The sequence below is a fragment of the Scyliorhinus canicula genome, chromosome 12 (assembly GCF_902713615.1).
Source record: "Scyliorhinus canicula chromosome 12, sScyCan1.1, whole genome shotgun sequence".
NCBI classification, from domain to species: Eukaryota; Metazoa; Chordata; class Chondrichthyes; order Carcharhiniformes; family Scyliorhinidae; genus Scyliorhinus; species Scyliorhinus canicula.
The window spans coordinates 137,185,396-137,205,272 of record NC_052157.1 but is presented as its reverse complement, the minus strand read 5'-3'; the positions used below and the strand labels follow the sequence as shown (position 1 = coordinate 137,205,272).

Genomic DNA, 19,877 nt, shown 5'->3' with positions numbered 1-19,877 from the left:
TCAAATTTTAACAATGCTCCTGTGATTCACACTGGGATGCATTTTACAGGTACCATGTAAATACAAGTTGTATAAAAAAAAAGCATGCCAAGGCACCAGACAAGGAATCATGGTATGTAGTGAAATGCAAATACTCCAGTCCACTCCAAATGAGTCAGTCCATTTCAAATGAGTGGAATTATTAGACTGTACAAGTAGGTCCAACCAATAGGTTTGTCGTTGTTCACTTATTACAATCAAGACAGTGGACCAATACTTTTTGATAAAATTACCAAAGTAACCTCGACAATGTAATGTAAAACAGAATGAAGTCCCTATTAACCAAATTTAAAAAAAAATATCTTTATTGTCACAAATAGGCTTACATTGACACTGCAATGAAGTTACTGCGAAAAGCCCCCAGTCACCACACTCTGGCACCTGTTCGGATACAAAGAACAGTACAGAACAGGCCTTTCGGCCCTCGATGTTGTGCCTAGCATTGTCCGAAACCAAGATTAAGCTATCCCACTCCCCGTCATTCTGGTGTGCTCCATGTGCCTATCCAATAACCGCTTTAAAGTTCCTAAAGTGTCTGACTCCACTATCACAGCAGGCAGTCCATTCCATCCTAACCACTCTCCGAGTAAAGAACCTACCTCGGACATCACTTCTATATCTCCCACCCTGAATCTTATAGTTACGCCCCCTACATCCACCCGAGGAAATTGTCTCTGAACGTCCACTCTATCTATCCCCCTCATCATTTTTAAAACCTCTATTAAGTCGTCTCTCATTCCTCCTCCGCTCCAAAGAGAAAAGCCCTAGCTCCCTCAATCTTTCTTCAGAAGGCCTATCCTGCAAACCAGGCAGCATCCTGGTAAATCTCCTTTACACTCTTTCCAATGCTTCCACATCCTTCCTATAATGAGGTGACCAGAACTGCACACAATACTCCAAATGTGGTCTCACCAGGGTGATGTATAGTTGCAGCATAACCCCGCGGCTCTTAAACTCAATAGAGGGAGAATTCAGAATATCCAATTCACCTAGCAGCAAGTCTTTCTGGACTTGCAGGAGGAAACCAGAGTACCCGGAGGAAACCCAGACACGGAGAACGTGCAGACTCCGAGGCAACTGGGGATAGACAATGGTTGGCCTTGCCCGTGATGCCCACAAAGTCTGTGACATCACATGATCTCATCCACACACACTAGTAGATGACTTATTTCCAGTCTCACGTGACAGGCCTGTGGTTTCTTGTATGGATTTGATTAAATAAAGTCAAAGTGTCTTGTAAAGCTATGGGTTCACAGCATGTTGGGAAGTTTCTGGTCCAAAGCAACCTGAGCCAGCACAAAGTGACAATGGATGCCACGGGCAGGATGTGTCCATAACCACAGCCAACAGTATCTCCCTCCCGCCTACACCTGGAGCTTGAAGCCAAGCAGCAGACTATGTTGGTTAGGGTTGAATCACTCAATCAGTGACAGGATCTTGGACTGGGGTATATCATCGAGCCAATCTGCACCTATAGCACCTGGAAGGCATTTTGCAGGCTGCACAAAGCCTCTAACCCTCCCAATCACAGAAAACACCAGTGGATTATTAAAGAGAGGCTGTGACGGCTCCCCTGGGCCAGGCCGACATGGGGGGGGGGGGGGGGGGGGGGGGATTTAAAGCCACGAATTCCAACATTGAAAATTCAGAATTCTGCCAAATGGAGGAAATTTCATAGCCCTTGAAATATCTTTAGATCAATGTCTAGTTGATAGAAATGAATTAAAGCTTGCACAATAAGTGTTTTAATGGAGTGGCTCAGGCACAACATGTGCCGGAGGCAACAGAAGACATAGCCACACAGTGGGGCAGTGCATAAAAGGCCAGATGGATGAACTTGATCCAGGTGTTAAAAGTTGGGGACAGTTACAGAAATTGGGTGGGTGAAGATTAAAACACAAAAGTTCCTTTTTAAATTAGAATCAATGAAACCTGGCAATGGTGGCAATAATAAATGAGCATGTCGGAATACTGACACCAGCTTTGGATAAACTATGTCTGGTGGGAAACAGGAGCATCAGATTCATTCAACTTGGAAATAACAACATCACAGATGAAGATTCCAGCAGCAGGCAGTGTGAAGTTATAGTAGTGATGCTGAGGATGAGGATATGGAGATCAGGATATGGAGATCGGAAGCTCAACTTTGAAGTAAAAAATATACATGTTTAGTACTAAACCCAATTTACACGAGTAAAAGAACTCAACTTTCATTTTAAAACTTTATTGCAATATTTATACAGCTCCTCTTGAAATCAGTTTAGATGATGCCAATCTGCAAAACAAGAAAAAACCAGTGAGCAGAAATCTATCGAAGTCAGAGTAAATAAAATACACCATTTCACAATGGCTATGCAAGACAAACATCATCATCACAGTACTTCTAAGGTGTATACCACAAATCCCATACATTTATTACCAATCATCAAAACGTCTCTGGGAGGCACTGGTAAAAACCATCGCAACTTTGCACAATCAAGGAGTGAACATCCCTCTGGGGAACAGTCACAAGTGCTGAACCTCTCACAGAAGATGCTGCTGATACACAGGAATGGCTGCAGCAGTGGAAAAGCTGAAAAAGAACAGGTGTAAAACCACAGAGGATGCTTTTAAGGGTTCCATTTCTGTTCAAAAGATTGGGAACAGAACAGATGGGCTCTTGAAGATGGAAGTTAGCCAGTAGGCTTGCTGTTGTTGATAATCTAACATGGAAAATTCAGACGGAGTGGAACAATTAAAGGATTGAGTACAGCAGTTGGGAAATCATATTGCAGCTTTATAAAACCTTGGTTAGGCCACATCTTTTTATTAAAACAGTAAAAAAATATATACAAGGCCAAACGGTACAAAATACTAATGGAATTAAAAAAAAAAAAACTATTTGGCTCCCAAAAGGATTTCTCGTCTCTTTCAACAAGATATTCCTGTGCCTGCCATCACTCATGCAGCCCCATTTTGCATTTTGGTTACAGGAAAACAAGCAACCTGTTCCCTTACAACTGAACGATGGCGCCTGGGAACGTTACCGTTTACATGACAATTGTGCAGAAAATTCAAATTTCAGAAAAATTTGCATGTAACTTAAAAGTGAACAAGGGCAGTTAACAGCTAATTGGGGAGAAAATAAGTTAATTATGGGTTCTTATCGCTTGCCACACTTGGAAAATACACATCAACTTAGCAGCACAGTAGCATTGTGGATAGCACAATCGCTTCACAGCTCCAGGGTCCCAGGTTCGATTCTGGCTTGGGTCACTGTCTGTGCGGAGCCTGCACATCCTCCCCGTTGTGCGTGGGTTTCCTCCCACAGTCCAAAGATGTGCAAGTTAGGTGGATTGGACATGATAAATTGCCTTTAGTGTCCAAAATTTCCCTTAGTGTTGGGTGGGGTTACTGGGTTATGGGGATAGGGTGGAGGTATTAACCTTGGGTAGGGTGCTCTTTCCAGGAGCCGGTGCACTTGATGGGCCGAATGGCCTCCTTCTGCACTGTAAATTCTATGATCCAAGTCCTCCAGTCAAGTCACCTGCTAACAATGCTTGTGTGAATAGCCAATTGGCAAGGAGCACAGAGCTGTTGTTGCTCAGTGAACCTACCCTCAAATTAGTCAGCAGCTGAGTGTGAATAAAACTGTAAAAACATTCAAATTATTACCTTATTAGCAACATCCAATGCATCATAGTCTGGGGCCAGACGGACGTAGGCTTTCTTCTCACCATCGGGCCTAAAGAGAGACCAATTGTTTACAAACCAGAGACAAAACAAGCAGATGAATGCATAGCCGAATGTTTGTCTTTGTGCATCAGCGGTTCCTTTGAATCAATTTCTTCACATTGATCAGGTGAAACAGTTTCATCATTTTGCACAATGACCCAATAGCATCTACTCCCAATTTCACAATTTTAACAGGATCACAAGTCAGGTTTGGTCAAATGTACCCTCAAGTGGGGCAGCAAGGTGGCGCATTGGGTTAGCCCTGTTGCCTCAGGGTGCCACGGTCCCAGGTTTGATCCCGGCTCTGGGTCACTGTCCGTGTGGAGTTTGCACATTCTTCCCGTGTTTGCGTGGGTTACGCCCACACAACCTAAATATGTGCAGGGTAGGTGAATTGACCACTCTAAATTGCCCCATTTGGAAATAATGAATTGGGTACTCTAAATTTATATATATATATTTTTTTAAAGTCCCCTCAAGTCTCTCTCTTTCAGAGCATCAATTTGAGCCATTGTTCCATTTTGTAAAACTCAAAAGAACCAAGTCATTGTGGCTTCAAATCTGAGTCTTTTTAGCATCTTGCAAAGTGTATCTCTTCAATGAGAACTCCTCCTTCACCCCGGCCCCAAAATTGCATAATACTGGACATATTGTCTTTAAAAATACCATTTCACCAGTACTTCCCTGATGTAGAGTTCACCAGCACCCCAAAATAATGTTATTTATACTTCATCAGACAGTCTATAATATGGACAATTGTCGAAAAAAGACAAGCATCTAAACCTGCTCTCGTAGTTTGCAATGGGAGTGCTGAAAAAGTGGATAATTATATATGCAGCATTATCATCCACTCCCCATATGCAATTTGCTATCAAGCTGATGGACATATTTCGGAAGCTTTCTTCAGCATCAAGAAGCAAGTGAAATTAAACAGATACATCAGGAATATGATTTATCTTTGCCACAAGCCAAGTCATAAAAGTGATCTGCCTCTTCAGGTAGACAGAATATCTCATGGCACTATTTTGAAGCAGAGTTATCCCCTGTCATGGCCCATATTTACCCCTCAACCAATGTCACTAAAAAGTAGCCCGTGTAGACAGTAATCTTTTAGAAATAACCAAATTGACAACAACACGCTACACATAAAAAAGGAAGTTGATGAGGTGTAACTATCTTTTTTTAAATGCAGCATTAAATCGTTAGTAAGTGTTGGAAGACTAATTTTATTTGTATAATATCAAGTTTTTCTATTCTAAAAATTCCATGATTTAATATCAAATGTAATATTTCAGCTTGCTTTTACCCCAATTTTCATTTCACTCTGAGAAAGCAGAAATCTGAGCAGCAGAGACCACTCGATCAGAGAGCAGTTTTCTTAAAGGTCAGCAGCATGCTTCTGATTGCAAAACATGAGCCTTTATTTCAATGCTGTGCGGGACACTGGCAGCCTACTGGTTTCCTACATTGTATTTAAATGCCATCTGTATAGTGCCAGCCTTACATAATGGTCAAAAGCAATTAGATTCAGATTAAAATCTACTCATTTCTGCACATTGTAACACAAAACAGCACTTCTTTGACATTTGCACATGCCATCAAGCATGCTGTCCAACCTGGTCTATTACTTTATGGATTACAATCTCACAACATGAGAAACTTTTGCCAACAGTCAATGTCTATATCAAACCACCGCAGACCTACCAATAAGCCTGATAGCTGTTCAGCAACTTGTCTCACTCATTACCAGTGTTCCACTGTATTTAGTTTACTGCGAAGAATTCTCTCAGGAACACTAACTAAATATTTCTCACCAAACTGCCAACTAGCTTAATGCCCCAGCTTAAATTGTTCACTATTTCCAACTGCACATTTTAAAGCTGAAATGGACATGGCATAAATATTTCACCAGCCTATTTTACTAAAATCCAAGTGGCAACACTAGCAAATATCCCAGTTAGGCAAGGTATGAATAGAGGGCTAAGCAAAAAATCCACTAAATGCAGTGCTTAAATACCTTATTGTATGCATTGACTTAAGAATCATGTGTTTTGTCCCACTTTGCCAGGGCAGCACGGTAGCAATGCTGCCTCACGGCGCCTGGGACCCAGGTGACTGTCCTGTGGACTTTGCAGATTCTCCCAGTGTCCGTGTGGGTTTCCTCCCAGTCCAAAGATGTGATTAGATGGATTGACCATGATAAATTACCCCTCACAGTGGGGGTGCAGGAATAGGGCTGGGGATTGGGCCCAGGTAGGGCGGTCGACTTGATGAGCCAAATGGCCGCCTCCTGCACTGTAAGGATTCAATGATTCTAATTTAAAGACCATTTCCCAAGGACTTATCATTTAAGTTGGAGATGTTGGAATATCTTTCACTTCTTTGAAAGCTTTCTGGGTATTTGAAACATTCAGTATTCAATTTCACACTCCATTGCTCACCTGATAAGAGTGTTGACTTTTGCTACATCGATATCGTACAGTTTCTTGACAGCCTGCTTTATCTGATGTTTATTGGCTTTGATGTCAACAATGAAAACTAAGGTATTGTTGTCCTCGATTTTCTTCATCGCAGACTCGGTGGTCAGAGGGAACTTAATGATAGCATAATGGTCCAATCTGTATAAGACATGTAGAAAAGCTTGACTTTTAATACCCGATTCATAAGTCAGATAAAAGTTCTCTATTGGAAAAGAGGATTCAACATTTCAAAAGAAATTACAGAGTGCAAATACTAAACTACATTAACTGTATCTGCAGATTAAGGTGCATCAGTATAAAATTATGATAATCATACATTCTCATGCTTTGATCGCTAAAATACATCATGTGCACCAGATTCCTGCAGATTCTTAACTCAGCAAGATGAATTAATACTTCCATAACTTTGCCATTTTCCCCTCCTGTTCAATGTCTACTTCGGTCTTCCAGCTTAAGTACTAACATGTTCGTGTGCGTAGGTAGAATGAGAGTTGTAAAGCACTAACTGCTGATGCAAAATCAAACCACCAACATTTTACCATGCAAACGTTAAAACAGTAAATTAGTCAAGTTTCTAATGGCTCAGTGAATAAATGTAGTTTCAAGAAAGGACAGTATCAACAGTTTCATTCCAACAGATCAAATTACCCAAGATGGATCCTGGATTTGTACTGAGTTAGGCAATCTTAACTGGAACAACACAATACTCAGCCAGTGTATGCATAAAGAGGAACAAGAACCTTCCCCCATCTGCAACCCACATTAGAAAAGCCATAGAACGATGCACTACATCAGAGGCCGAGAGAGAATTTCAAAACACGTGGCTGAGGAGTCTATTCTTTGACATGATATACTGCAGCCTTCCTGGAACCAACATTTCTCTTGCATCTAATTTTTTCCCCCAGTTTTGATGCAAGGACATACCTTGTCTCTCCAGAGCATTCTTGACCTGCAGAGTATTCCCAGCTTTTACTTCACATTTTAAACACCTGCAAAATGTTGCTTTTCTCCAGACACTAAATTGCGACTTTTACTCTGCTTCCAAAAAGTGCTCAAAAATACAAGCCCTCACTATAATAAAAATGTACTAAAGTTTATTTTTAAATGCACAGCGGTTTGAAAACATACTTGTTCCTCCTGGGAGCACTCTTTCTGGGATACTTGGGTTGCCTCCTCAGTCGGAGTGTCTTTGGTCTCCTGAAGGTAGGGGTTGTCCTTATTTTCTTCTGCCTGTGACTATGAACTCCCTTCAAAATGGCCTTCTTTGCTTTTAAGGCCTTGGATTTAGCCTCCGTCTTGGCAGGGACAGCTAAAGAGGAAATGCAGTCTTTATTATACCTCACATACTTTAACTTTTTTCTTCCCCCTCAATAAGAAGACAGCTATTCCCAAACTCAAAATGTTTGTTACATGCAAGTTGGCATTCAGCACCTTAGGAATTCTTTTTTAAATAAGGGCGCAGGTAACTCCTGAATAACCCATGTTAATGTCATTTTAACATGAGGACTGGCAACATGGGCTATGGACTGGCAGTCCCACTTTCCACGACTGTTGGCATATAGGTCGATACAGGTCACCGTGATTCCTAAACCACATGGAGGAATGGAACAACACATGACCACCGGATAATCCCAGCCAAAATATAATTGCATTCCTGTGGAACCTTTTTTAACTTGGTGAGTATCCAATTATTTTTCTCCCCCAATTAAGTGGCAATACACGTGGCTAAAACCACCCAACCTGCACATCTTTGTGGGGGTGAGACCCACGCAGACACGGGGACAATGTGCAAACTCCACACCGACAGTGAACCCGGTGCACTGCGCCACCCAACCTGGATCCACGAGGTTTCAAACCTGCAGCAGCCGGGCGGAGCTTCAGGCCAGAGGCCCAGAAGCCATGGATCACAGACAATGGTTTGGCCCTCGACTCTCAAGGAGGCCTCGGCTTCGGCCCTCAGGGAGGCCCCGGCCTCAGCAGCCCCTGGCCTCCCCCACCACGTTGCTGAGCGGCGGGCGCGAGCCTGCCGCCCCGCAGCTTAAACATCTCAGCAGCTCGAGCTCAACAGCTGCTGCTGCTGCTGCCGCCGCCGCCGCCAGGTTTCCTGCCCGGGGTTCCAGATGCCACCCGCGCCCCTCACCTTCCTTCTTCGCCTTCGGAGCCATCTTACGGAAAGAGGGCGAGCGCGGGGCCGCCCGGGCTGAAGTGCATGGAGCAGCGAGAAATCTCGCGAGCGTTCCGGAGTCTCCGCCCTCCCTGCCGCGCAATGACCCCTGGGGGCTGTAGTCCTGGCTCTGAGTTTGAGGGGATCGATTGGGGCTGACTGAGCCACGTCTGTGGTTACATTACAATCCCTTCACAAGACTCTCACACGTTCTCTGAAATATTTATCGAACTTGATCAGGAGATCCTACTGTACAAATATATATTTACACATATGTATGTATGTTGGCACCCCCACAACACAAAGATGTGGAGGGTAGGTAGATTGGCCACTCTTTTGAGGTCCGCCAACAAAACAGAAGAAAGGAAACAAACTCAGGGACAAAGCAAAAAAGGGCCGTTCCTGTTAAGGGCACTGCCCGAACATATCAAGGATCAATGGAAGGGGCAGCACAGTGGGCTAAACAGCTGGCTTGTAATGCAGAACAATGCCAGCAGCGCGGGTTCAATTCCCATACCAGCCTCCCAAACAGGCGCCAGAATGTGGCGACTAGGGGCTTTTCATATTAACGTCATTGAAGCCTACTCATGACAATAAGTGATTATTATTAAAAACATCAAATAAGAGTGCAATTAAAGGGGTCAATAAAGCATATCAACCCCTGCGGTGCCCACTGGGCATGGAAGGCCTCAATGGCGCCTGTGGACACCGCATGCTCCCTTTCTAGGGACACCTGGCCACAAATGTTGCCGCGGAAGAGGGGCAGACAGTCTGGCCAGACGACCCACTCGGTCGCCCGCTGCCTGGATTTATAAATGGCGCGCTTTGCCAGGCCCAGGAGCAGGTTCACAAGGAGGTCCTCTACTTTCCCTGCCCCCATCCGCACCGGGTGCTCATAGACCACAAAAATGAGCAGGTTCTGGTAAAAGACGGGCAGCGCCTGCAGAGGGTGACGAAGACCCTGCAGATCTATGAACAGGAGCTGGACCTCATAAATCAGGCCGTGCACCTGGCGGAAGAAATGCGTCGCCAGGGCACACCGTCGTGAAGGGGGCTCAACGTAAAGGTATCGCTGCAGGGTCTGAAGGTCACCACCTGGGTGCAAAGGCACATCAGCACCTGGCCACCCTCCTAAAGCGGGAGACTCAGAACCTCAGCAGCAAACCAGTACAGTCTCTTTCCCAGAAGAACTCTACAAGAGTTCTCTGTATCTTCATGCCAAAGTCAGGGGGAGGGGTCAAAGTGACCAACATGGAGGCTATCAGCTGGTTTTTGATGAGAACTCGACCCCTGTAAGACAACATTCGGAGCAGTCCTGTCCAGCGTCTCAAGCGAGCGGTGACCTTGGCCTCTAGCTCCTGCCAGTTAGCCAGCCAGGATTCCTCAGCCAGGCAAAGATGGACTCCCAACTAGAGGAGGCTGGTCCTGCTCCAGGTGAAAGGCCTGAGCTCCTCTGGGAGGGGGTCCATTTGCCACGGACCGACCAGGTGTCCGAAACCCTTGGTTCAGTTGATCCTGCCAGAGGACGCGGTGGAGTATACAGCCTGGCACTCCAGCATCCTCCGCAGGTCAGCAGGGTCCTTGAACATGAGGAGCACGTCATCAGTGTAAGCTGAGAGGACCACCCCAATTCCCGTCCCGCGCAGAAGCAGTCCCGACAACCTCGTCTACAGGAAGCACAGGAAAGGCTTCAATGAAATGAAATGAAAATCGCTTATTGTCATGAGTAGGCTTCAATGAAGTTACTGTGAAAAGCCCCTAGTCGCCACATTCCGGCGCCTGTCCGGGGAGGCTGGTACGGGAAATAGAAATTCATGCAAATAGAATAGAAGTTGGCCAGACAAAGGGTAGCATTCCTGATGCATTCCTCTCCCAAAGCGAAGGTGTGCCGTCAGGGACCCATTAACCTTAACTAGACACTCTGCGGCAGTGTACAGAAGTCAGATACAGGTGACAAATTGCGTCCCGTAACCAAATGCTTGCAGAGTCCCAAATAAATATTTGTGATGCACCCTGTCGAACACCTTCTCCTGATCAAGGGACAGGAAGGAGCTCGACATACCAGCCCTCCGGGAAAGATGGACCAGGTCCCGGACCAAATGGACGTTGTTGTGGATCGTGCGGCCCGGGACTGTGTAGGACTGGTCAGGGTCGATCATGTGGTCCAGCACGGTGCCAAAGCGCAAACATATAGCCTTGGCGAGAATCTTGTAATCCGTGCTGAGGAGGGAGACCGGAAGCCAGTATTTAAGATGGTGGGGCTCCCCCCTCTTTGGCAGCAGGGAAATGGTGGCTCTTCGCCAGGAGAGGGGCATCTCCCCGGCCACGATACTTTCCCCCAGGACCCCCGCATAGTCACTCCCCAGGATGTCCCAGAACGCCCTGAAGAACACCAAGGTCAGCCCGTCCAGCCCTGGGGTTTTGCCGCTGGACAGGCTGTCAAGGGCGGAGGTCAGCTCCCCCAGACCTCTTGGGATATCAAGCCTCCTGGCGCCCTCCGGGCCGATCTCCGATGGCGGCCGCAAGCGGGTCCGCACATGCGCGCGGCGGGAGCCACCGACATGGCGGAGCCACATAGCGGACCCGCGCGGAGGAAGGTAGGTCCCTATCAGATCAGTGGCCCCCAATCGCAGGCCTGGCCACCGCAGAGCCCCCCCCCCCCCCCCCCGGAGTCAGCCCCCCCACCAGGACCGCCACCGCGGCCGCGGGTCCCAGCTCTCGCCGGGTAATATCACATGTAAACCACGTCGGCAGGAGTTCGGCCGGTCGACCGCAGAGTATCACCGTGGGGCCCCGTTCCAACGGTCCCGACTGGCACCGCATCGATCATACGCGCGGGACTGGCGAGTCTGTAGACAATCGTGGAAGCGCCGTCACACCGGATTTCCGGCGTGAACGGCTATTCTCCGCCCCAGCGCTGGCCGCGATTCCACCGCGGAGGGTCGGAGAATCCCGTCCAGGGTGTGTTTCTGTTGTTTAATATATTCAACACACTTGTATATTAGTTTGATTACTGTACTGTTACTGGTGTCTTGTCTATACTATTGCTTCTGTGCTACTTTAACATGACAGAAATCTGTATCTGAGATCTGACAGCATACATTTACCACTCTCAGATGGTAGGATAATGTGATGGGCTTGCAATGTACTTTCTAGTAAATGATCCACCCTAATTAAGGTTGAGCTAGCTAATAAGTGTTAGGGAATAAAGATTCGACCCTGCATGTCGAAGCTGAAATCTCTCAGTGGGCATAGTAATTTGGGAAAAACCGGAGATGGACTAATGCATTAAATTGACTGAAAGATAAGATGAAGAGAAATGGAGACCAACTTGGTTGAGAAACACAGAAAAGGGGCATGTTGTACCAGATCTGAGGAGCAAAATGCTAATGTGCAGCAACTCAAGGTTAAACACCCCAAGACAATCACTAAATTTCAAAACCCTGTCCAAATCTTCAAAGTCCAGCAGGTGGCACTCAAGTCATAAAATTTGATAGTAACTTTATCAGTGATGTCATTTAAATGTAAAAAAAGTCATAAGAAAAAGATAATAGACATTAAGACAAGCAACATTTAATTTTATATACCGCTTTTGTCGAGATTTATCATGCGGATTTAGTGGCACTTGCGACACTAAAACTCTGTAGAAATTTGAGTTAAAACTTCTTGGGTGCAAATAAAAATTGTTTATTGCCTCTATTTGATTACAATTGAGAGACACTTAAATCTTATTCTTTAATAAGTCCGGCTAGCAAAAAGGACTTATAGAGAAGCAACTTGTACACAATTTAACTTTCAAAATAATACAGAAATGGTTTCTTGCTTACGGCAAAACAGCTTGCATTTACTTCAAGAGTTAGAGTGGAAAAGTGAAAGTTTAGAGACAGCGAATAGTTTAGATCAAAGTATAGATGATTCATGAATAAAGATGGCCATACCGGCCTTCATGGTTATACGAAACCATATAATTCTTTAGCCATCTATCTACACCCCTATGTAATCCTAATTGGTTTGGGTTAGAATCAAATGAGTTTGATTTGACGGTTAGGAACAGGTCGCTAGCCTGTCAACAGGAACTTATAGCTTGAGGGGCACCACTCCACATCAAGCGTGGCTGACCAGGAGTTTCTCAGTCTCACCTCTTGACATTGGCGTGTGTTGAAGGATTTTGCAGGTTGATACTCAACCTGTCTGGCTGCATTGGAAACACACCTTCCTTGGCCATCAAGTCCTGGGGTGGGACTCGAACCCAGAGCTCAGAAGCAAGGATGCTAACCACTGTGTGATAATACCTCCACATTATATATAGTGATATTTATACATTACACACAAGTGCAGGATAAAAACTAGTCATCTGGCCCAATTGGTCAGTGGGATTGGTTCTGCTCCACAAGAGCCTCAATCCGCCTCCATCCTGGCAGAGGGGCCTGGTAGAACAGCGGTCCAGGGTCCCAGGTTCGATTCCCGATTGGATCGCTGTCTGTGTGGAGTTTGCACGTTCTCCCCATGTCTGCATGGGTTTCCCCTGGGTGCTCCAGTTTCCTCCCATTGTCCAAAGATTTGCAGGTTAGGTAGATTGGCCATGCTAAATTGCCCTTAGAGTCCAAAAAGGTTGGGTAGGGTTACTGGGATAGGGTGGAGGTGTGGGCTTAAGTAAGGAGCTCTTTCCAAGGGCTGGTGCAGACTCAATGGGCCAAATGGCCTCCTTCTGCACTGGAAATTCTTTGATTCTATGACCTTGCTTCATCTCATCCTACCATCATGTCTATCTATATCCCTTTGTCCCTCGTGTTTATCCAGCTTTCCTTTAAATACGTCTATACCTTTGGCTTCAATTACTCTACTTTCTCAATTAGACTTCAGCCTGCAAATCGTTCACAGATATCTTTTATTCTGTAGAATACAACAGCTAACATTCATGATTCCAGATATAAAACATCCAATCCTCACAATTGCACTCGATCATAAAATATCCCATGAGTTCATCCACTCTGGAATAGGTGCCTGTTATATTCTGATTACCTCTTGGTTTTACAGAGGAGTTTTCCCATTTCCTCCAAGCTAAACGCTTTTACACAATGTTCACAATGAAACAGGGACTCCTCCAGCTGCATCTGCAGTTACTGGAAGACAGCCGTCATCCCGTCATCTGGTCCCTGGGGTGCCAATTGCATCGGGTCTGTGGGTGGGCCTGGAATGGCCAGGAAAGCGGGAGCTGTCTGGGCAGCAGCTGGGTGCTGGGCCTGTCCTGCCCTCCGACCGTCCAGGCCCTCGGCTTCCCCTACCTCCACCTGCTGTACCGGTTCGAATGTGTGGTGCGCACCAGAATATGTACCAGAGGCCTCACCACTAACTTGCCCAACCGAGGTGAGTGTATCTGCGATGTTGGGGGGTGTGGTGCCGCAGTGCCGCAGCAGTGCCGCGGCCGCTAGGTCTTCGTCTGTCCCCAGCTCTGTCTCCTGTGTGGAGCCGTGGCCCGCTTCATTTTGTCCACGGCCGATGCAAGGTTCCGTGCCCCCGTGTCTCGAAAGCCGGAACATCCTCTGTGCATCACAGTCCGGTCTAGCTGTCCACTCCCTGTCCGTCACACTTTCATATGAGTCGTAATAGTCCATTGTTGGTCGTTCTAAGTTAGTGTGTTTAACACTCCCCCAATAGAGGCAGTGTGCTTAACACTCGTTTGGCTCTGTTTCTTATTTCTATGCTCTGGAGTCGCCAGGTGCCGTAAGAGACACCGTCACAAGTGCTAAGGTCAAGTTCAAGTCAATAAAGTCATACACCGATTAGTAAGTCCAAAACAATTAGAGTTTATTATAACAATTATAATAAATACTCATGCACACGCTAAAAGACTAATACTTATCTAAGTAGGAACAAGCAAAGTCAGGGAACAAGGCTTTGTTCCTTTCTGGTCTGCAACTTCTGTTCGCTAATAGTCGGCAAGAGTACAAGCAATGCCTGGGTCACGTAGCGATCGTTGTTTTGGCACTTACTTATAGATGGCTGCTGCTCAACAGCCGGTGATGAAAGACAGGAGTCTGGAGGCTGGAGTTGGAGGCCGGAGACAGGAGGCAACAGGAGACAGCAGGTAGAACCATGTGCGGGACCTTCTTTTTATAGGTCCCCAGAGGTCCATGCCCCTTGGGGCGGGCTCTCTCACCTGCTGGGGATCGATTGGATCTTTCCCAATCGATATGATTCGAATCCCCCTATCCTAGGGTCGTTCCTTGATGGCTGGGGCGGTTCTTAGGGCTTATTGTCCTGGTTTCGTTGGCGCCATCCTGTCTGCTTCGCTATAGAAAAGTATCAATCGATACTTATACTTGTATCTGGGACTGTCCCGGTATCACCTCATTAGTATGCAGATCGTTTTCCCATTAACATCGCTGCCTGGACTCTGCAGCTGTGGGGAAACCGGTTTTTACGAATGTCTCACTGTTGAAAGCTTCTGCAAGCTGTTTGTCCTGGACTATGTCCGTTTTTCCCTGCAGTCTTTGCAGTTCTCCATTTTGTATACTGGTGTCCATTTTAGATGGCTACACCATCCTGATGTCTCTGTCTGTCGTCTGAGCGCCAGGCCTCGGTGTGCCGGCCTCAGGTGATGGCCCTCCTGCCCATTGTCCTTCCTGTCTGTCCAGATCGACACTGCAGCCGGAAGAGGTTGGTGCTGCACGTCGGCGTGGTGAACGGGCAGTCCCACGGCGGTGCTCGTGTGGCCCTGGATAACACATTAAGGCAGATCTCGGTAGTCTTGGGTCGTTGTTTATTAGGGGTTGAGGGGTTGCGTAGTGAGGGTGTGGACTGTGGGTTGGTGCAGTGTCAGGCGGTGAGGGTGTGGACTGTGGGGTGGTGCAGTGTCAGGCGGTGGGGTAGTGAGGGCATGCACTGTGGGGTGATGCAGTGTCAGGCGGCGGGGTAGTGAGGGCATGCACTGTGGGGTGATGCAGTGTCGGGCGGTGAGGTAGTGAGGGTGTGGACTGGTGTGGTGCAGTGTCAGGCGGTGGGGTAGTGAGGGTGTGGACTGTGGTGTGGTGCAGTGTCAGGCGGTGGGGTGGTGAGGGCATGCACTGTGGGGTGGTGCAGTGTCAGGCGGTGGGGTAGTGAGGGTGTGGACTGTGGGTTGGTGCAGTGTCAGGCAGTGGGGTGTGGATTGTGGGGGTGGTGCAGTGTCAGGCGGTGGGGTGTGAGGGTGTGGACTGTGGGGGTGGCGCAGTGTCAGGCGGTGGGGTGTGAGGGTGTGGACTGTGGGGATGGTGCAGTGTCAGGCGGTGGAGTAGTGAGGGTGTGGACTGTGGGGGTGATGCAGTGTCAGGCGGTGGGGTGTGAGGGTGTGGACTGTGGGGGTGATGCAGTGTCAGGCGGTGGGGTGTGATGGTGTGGACTGTGGGGGTGATGTAGTGTCAGGCGGTGGGGTGTGAGGGTGTGGACTGTGGGGGTGGCGCAGTGTCAGGCGGTGGGGTGTGGACTGTGGGGGTGGTGCAGTGTCAGGCGGTGGGGTGTGAGGGGGGGGTGGGGGCAGAGATGGGATGACGGACTGCATGCATACAGTGAATTCTCACTTGGAGCTTCGCCTCCAACCTGGCAAGGCGCAACCTCCCAGCTGGCAGCTCCCCCGGCAAGATCCAGTGCCCTCTGCTCGTATAGGGTCAGGGGGTGCAGCTGGGGAGATACACCTCCGGTTCTTGTACGCTCCCGGAAATTGTGCTGTCTTGCCCTTGAGTGGGGTGGGGGGGGGGGGGGAATGAGATGGAGCACAGGGTTAGAAGCACATTGGCAGGAAGCACGTATGAATGCAACTTTATCACACGGAGGGGACACTCCGACCCACCCCATGGCACCTGCCCACGGCGGGGGGGGGGGGGGGATCCGCATGTGTCCTGGGTGCAACGTCGGGCCCCACTCCCCCAGCCCCCCTCCCCCAGCCCCCCTCCCCCAGCTGACTGTGGCCCCCACCTCTCGCCATCCACGCCTCACGGTGCTGCTTGGCTGCCGTTGTCCTCGTCGGGGGTAGAGGATGTCCCTGCGCTCTTCCACTGCATTCAACAGTGACTCCAGGTCACTGTCCCTGAAGCGGGGGGCGGCGTGTCAGGGCTCCTCCATGTCGTCCCCCGGTGTTTCTGTGTGCCCCGCGCACTTCCTTATATGTGGCGCAGCGTCATTGTGGCTGATGTGACCATCAATTCACTCGAGAAAAGAGAGGAAGTAAACTGTGGCTTTAATAGACTTACAACTGAGCCTGCCTGCGACCAGACGAGCTGAGGGCAGACTCACAAGGCTGCAGCTCTTTATACTTCCGGTAGTGGGAGGGGCCATGGGCAGAGCCAAGGGTGGAGCCCTGTACAAGCTCCTCATCTGCCCCTGTGGGCAGAGCCGTGCAACAGCTCACAGTCAGAGCCCACAAGGACACAATGCTATACAGTGTGAATTAAGCAATATACATTCACCACATTCACCCCCTGTAAAAAAAAAAATCAAGTCCGGCAGGGGGGGGGGGGGGGGGGGGGGTGACGGGTCTACAGATTGAGCCGGTCTGGTGGCCGAGTCGTCCGTTGGGATCGGCGGAGCACTGGGGTTGCAGCCTCTTCGGATGGCTGTGTAATGACAGGCGGTGTGGATCTGAGGGTGGACACCGGGGGTGGTTCGTTCGGAGCTTCGTTCCTGACCGGAGCGACGGGCAAATGGGGGCACAGGAAACCTGTAGGTGTGGGGGCGCAGGGCGTGGGGGGTCGGGTAGGGTGTAGTGTGAGGGGTACCTCGGCAGTGGTGGTGGTGGTGGATCCTGCAGGCGCCAGGACCTGGAGGGAAACGGTGTCCTGACGGCCGTTGGGGTGTTCTATAAAGGTGTAGTGTGGGTACGAATGTAGCAGTAGTACCCTTTCTACTAGCGGGTCCATTTTATGTCTCCGGACGTGCTTCCGGAGGAGAACCGGGCCCGGTGTCCTCAACCAAGATGGGAGCGAAGCCCCCGTGGTAGTGCCCCTAGGGAAAACAAATAATCGCTCGTGAGGGGTCTGGTTAGTGGCAGTGCACAGGAGGGACCTAATTGCATGGAGCGCGTCGGGGAGGACCTCCTGCCAGTGGGAGGTTGGGGGATTCCTGGACCATATGGTCAGTAGGACGGTCTTCCAGACCGTCGCTTTCTCCCTCTCCACCTGCCCGTTCCCCCTGGGGTTGTAGCTGGTAGTCCTGCTCGAGGCGATGCCCTTGTTGAGCAGGTACTGACGCAGCTCGTCGCTCATGAAGGACGAACCCCTGTCGCTGTGTACATAGCTGGGGAAGCCGGACAGGATGAAGACACTGTGCAGGGCTCTGATGACTGTGTGGGAGGTCATATCGGACCATGGGATAGCAAACGGAAAACGGGAGAATTCGTCTATGATGTTGAGGAAGTACGCATTTCGATTGGTCGAAGGGAGTGGCCCTTTGAAATCGATGCTCAGGCGTTCAAAGGGCCGGGAAGCTTTTACCAAGTGGGCATTGTCTGGTCTATAGAAGTGCGGTTTGCACTCCGCGCAGATCGGGCAATCCCTGGTGATGGCTATTACCTCCTCGGTGGAGAAAGGCAGATTTTGGGCTTTGATGTAGTGGGCGAGTCGGGTGACCCCTGGGTGGCAGAGGTCATTGTGGATAGCCTGTAATCGGTCGTCTTGTGCGCTGGCGCATGTGCCGCGGGACAGGGCATCTGGGGGCTCGTTGAGCTTCCCCGGCCGATATATGATATCATAATTATAGGTGGAGAGTTCGATCCTCCACCTCAAGATTTTATTGTTTTTTATTTTGCCCCGTTGTGAGTTGCCGAACATGAAGGCTACCGATCTCTGGTCGGTGATGAGGGTAAACCTCCGACCTGCGAGGTAGTGCCTCCAGTGCCGTACGGCTTCCACAATGGCTTGAGCTTCTTTTTCGACTGAGGAGTGTCGAAGTTCCGAAGCGGAGAGGGTTCGGGAGAAGAAGGCGACTGGTCTCCCTGCCTGGTTCAGAGTGGCGGCGAGAGCGACCTCTGAGGCGTCGCTCTCCATCTGGAAGGGGACAGATTTAGCCACCACCCGCATGGCGGCTTTGGTGATGTCCTCCTTGATGCAGTTGAAGGCCTGGCGGGCCTCTGCTGAAAGTGGGAAGAGTGTGGTCTTAAATAGTGGGCGGGCTTTGTCCGCATACTGGGGGACCCACTGGGCGTAATAGGAGAAGAATCCCAGGCACCTCTTGAGGGCCATGGAACAATGAGGGGGACGGAATTGTAAGAGTCCGGTCCGGGTCAGGGCCCAGGACTCCGTTTTCCACGACATAGCGAGGATGGCTAGTCTGGTTGTGTGGTGTGGTGAATTCATACTGTATTGTAATTCACACTGTATTGTATTGCATTGTATTATGTCCTTGTGGGCTCTGTCTGTGAGCCGTTGCGCGGCTCTGCCCATAGGGGGAGATGAGGAGCTTGTACAGGGCTTCACCCTTGGCTCCGCCCATGGCTCTGCCCATGGCCCCTCCCACTACCAGAAGTATAAAATGCTGCAGCCGTGAGCCTGCCCTCAGTTCTTCTGGTCGCAGGCAGGCTCTGCTGTAAGACTATTAAAACCACAGTTTACTTCCAATCGTGTCTCAAGTAAATTGATGGTCAAATCAATTTAATAGTCTTAAAAAACTTGAAGAAAACTACTATGGAATCAGCCCTCATACCTGATCGACTCGACCCGCAGGCTGCAGAGGCGAAGGAAATCTTCCTACACTGGCTTCGATCCTTCAAGGCCTACCTGGCTGAATCGATCATCTCCGAGACTACAGAGGAGCAGAAACTCAGCCTACTGCACGCACAGGTGAGCCATCGTATCTCTACGCAACTCAATTGTACCACCTCATATACTGAGGCCCTGGCTATGCTCGACCGATTATATGTGCAGCCGATAAACGAGGTCTACGCACGGCACATTTTTACTACCCGCCGCCAGCGCCCCGCAGAGTCGCTGGAAGACTTCCTGTGCGACTTAAAAGCCCTTGCTCAGGACTGCAACTTTCAGGCTGTAACAGCCTCCCAGCATATGGAACTCGCTGTCTGTGATGTATACATTGCTGGGCTCAGGTCTAACTATGTGCACCAGCGATTACTTGAGAAAGGGGCCCAGAACTTGGAGGACACGGTAGAGTTAGCAGCAACTATGGAGGTCGCGTTCCGCAGTCTGAACTCATTCTCCGCGGACCAAGCGACCCCACCGTGGGCCCCCGACCCGTGACTGCCCCAGGCCTGCGCCGCGCGGCCACCTATCCACTATGGAGCGCCAGCGTGCCATTTTTGTGGCCAGCCCCAACACCCGCGGCGGCACTGCCTGGCCCGCAACGCAACCTGCAGCAGCTGCGGTCGCAAAGGACACTATGCCCGAGTATGCCTGGCAAAATCGAAACTTTCTAACTCCCCCGCAGTCCAGAGCACTCGCCTCCCAAACTCACAGGCCCGCAGGCCCCGCAATGCTGCAGCATGTATCATGGGG

At 49.2% G+C, this 19,877-nt stretch overlaps 1 protein-coding gene and 1 non-coding gene across 2 annotated transcripts; both read right to left on the bottom strand.

Annotated features, from left to right (window-relative positions):
• Positions 1-2,247: 2,247 nt before the first annotated feature.
• rpl23a (ribosomal protein L23a) lies at positions 2,248-8,494 on the bottom strand. The gene is made up of 5 exons (XM_038814257.1): positions 8,374-8,494; positions 7,362-7,542; positions 6,195-6,371; positions 3,694-3,763; positions 2,248-2,314 (listed from the first exon to the last, which is right to left on the bottom strand). The coding sequence occupies exons 1-5, from the start codon at positions 8,396-8,398 to the stop codon at positions 2,300-2,302; spliced, it is 468 nt and encodes a 155-aa protein (XP_038670185.1). The 5' UTR covers positions 8,399-8,494; the 3' UTR covers positions 2,248-2,299.
• On the bottom strand, positions 6,518-6,588 carry LOC119975304. The gene has a single exon (XR_005462721.1). It is a non-coding gene; the product is annotated as a small nucleolar RNA Z17 (small nucleolar RNA).
• Positions 8,495-19,877: the final 11,383 nt, after the last annotated feature.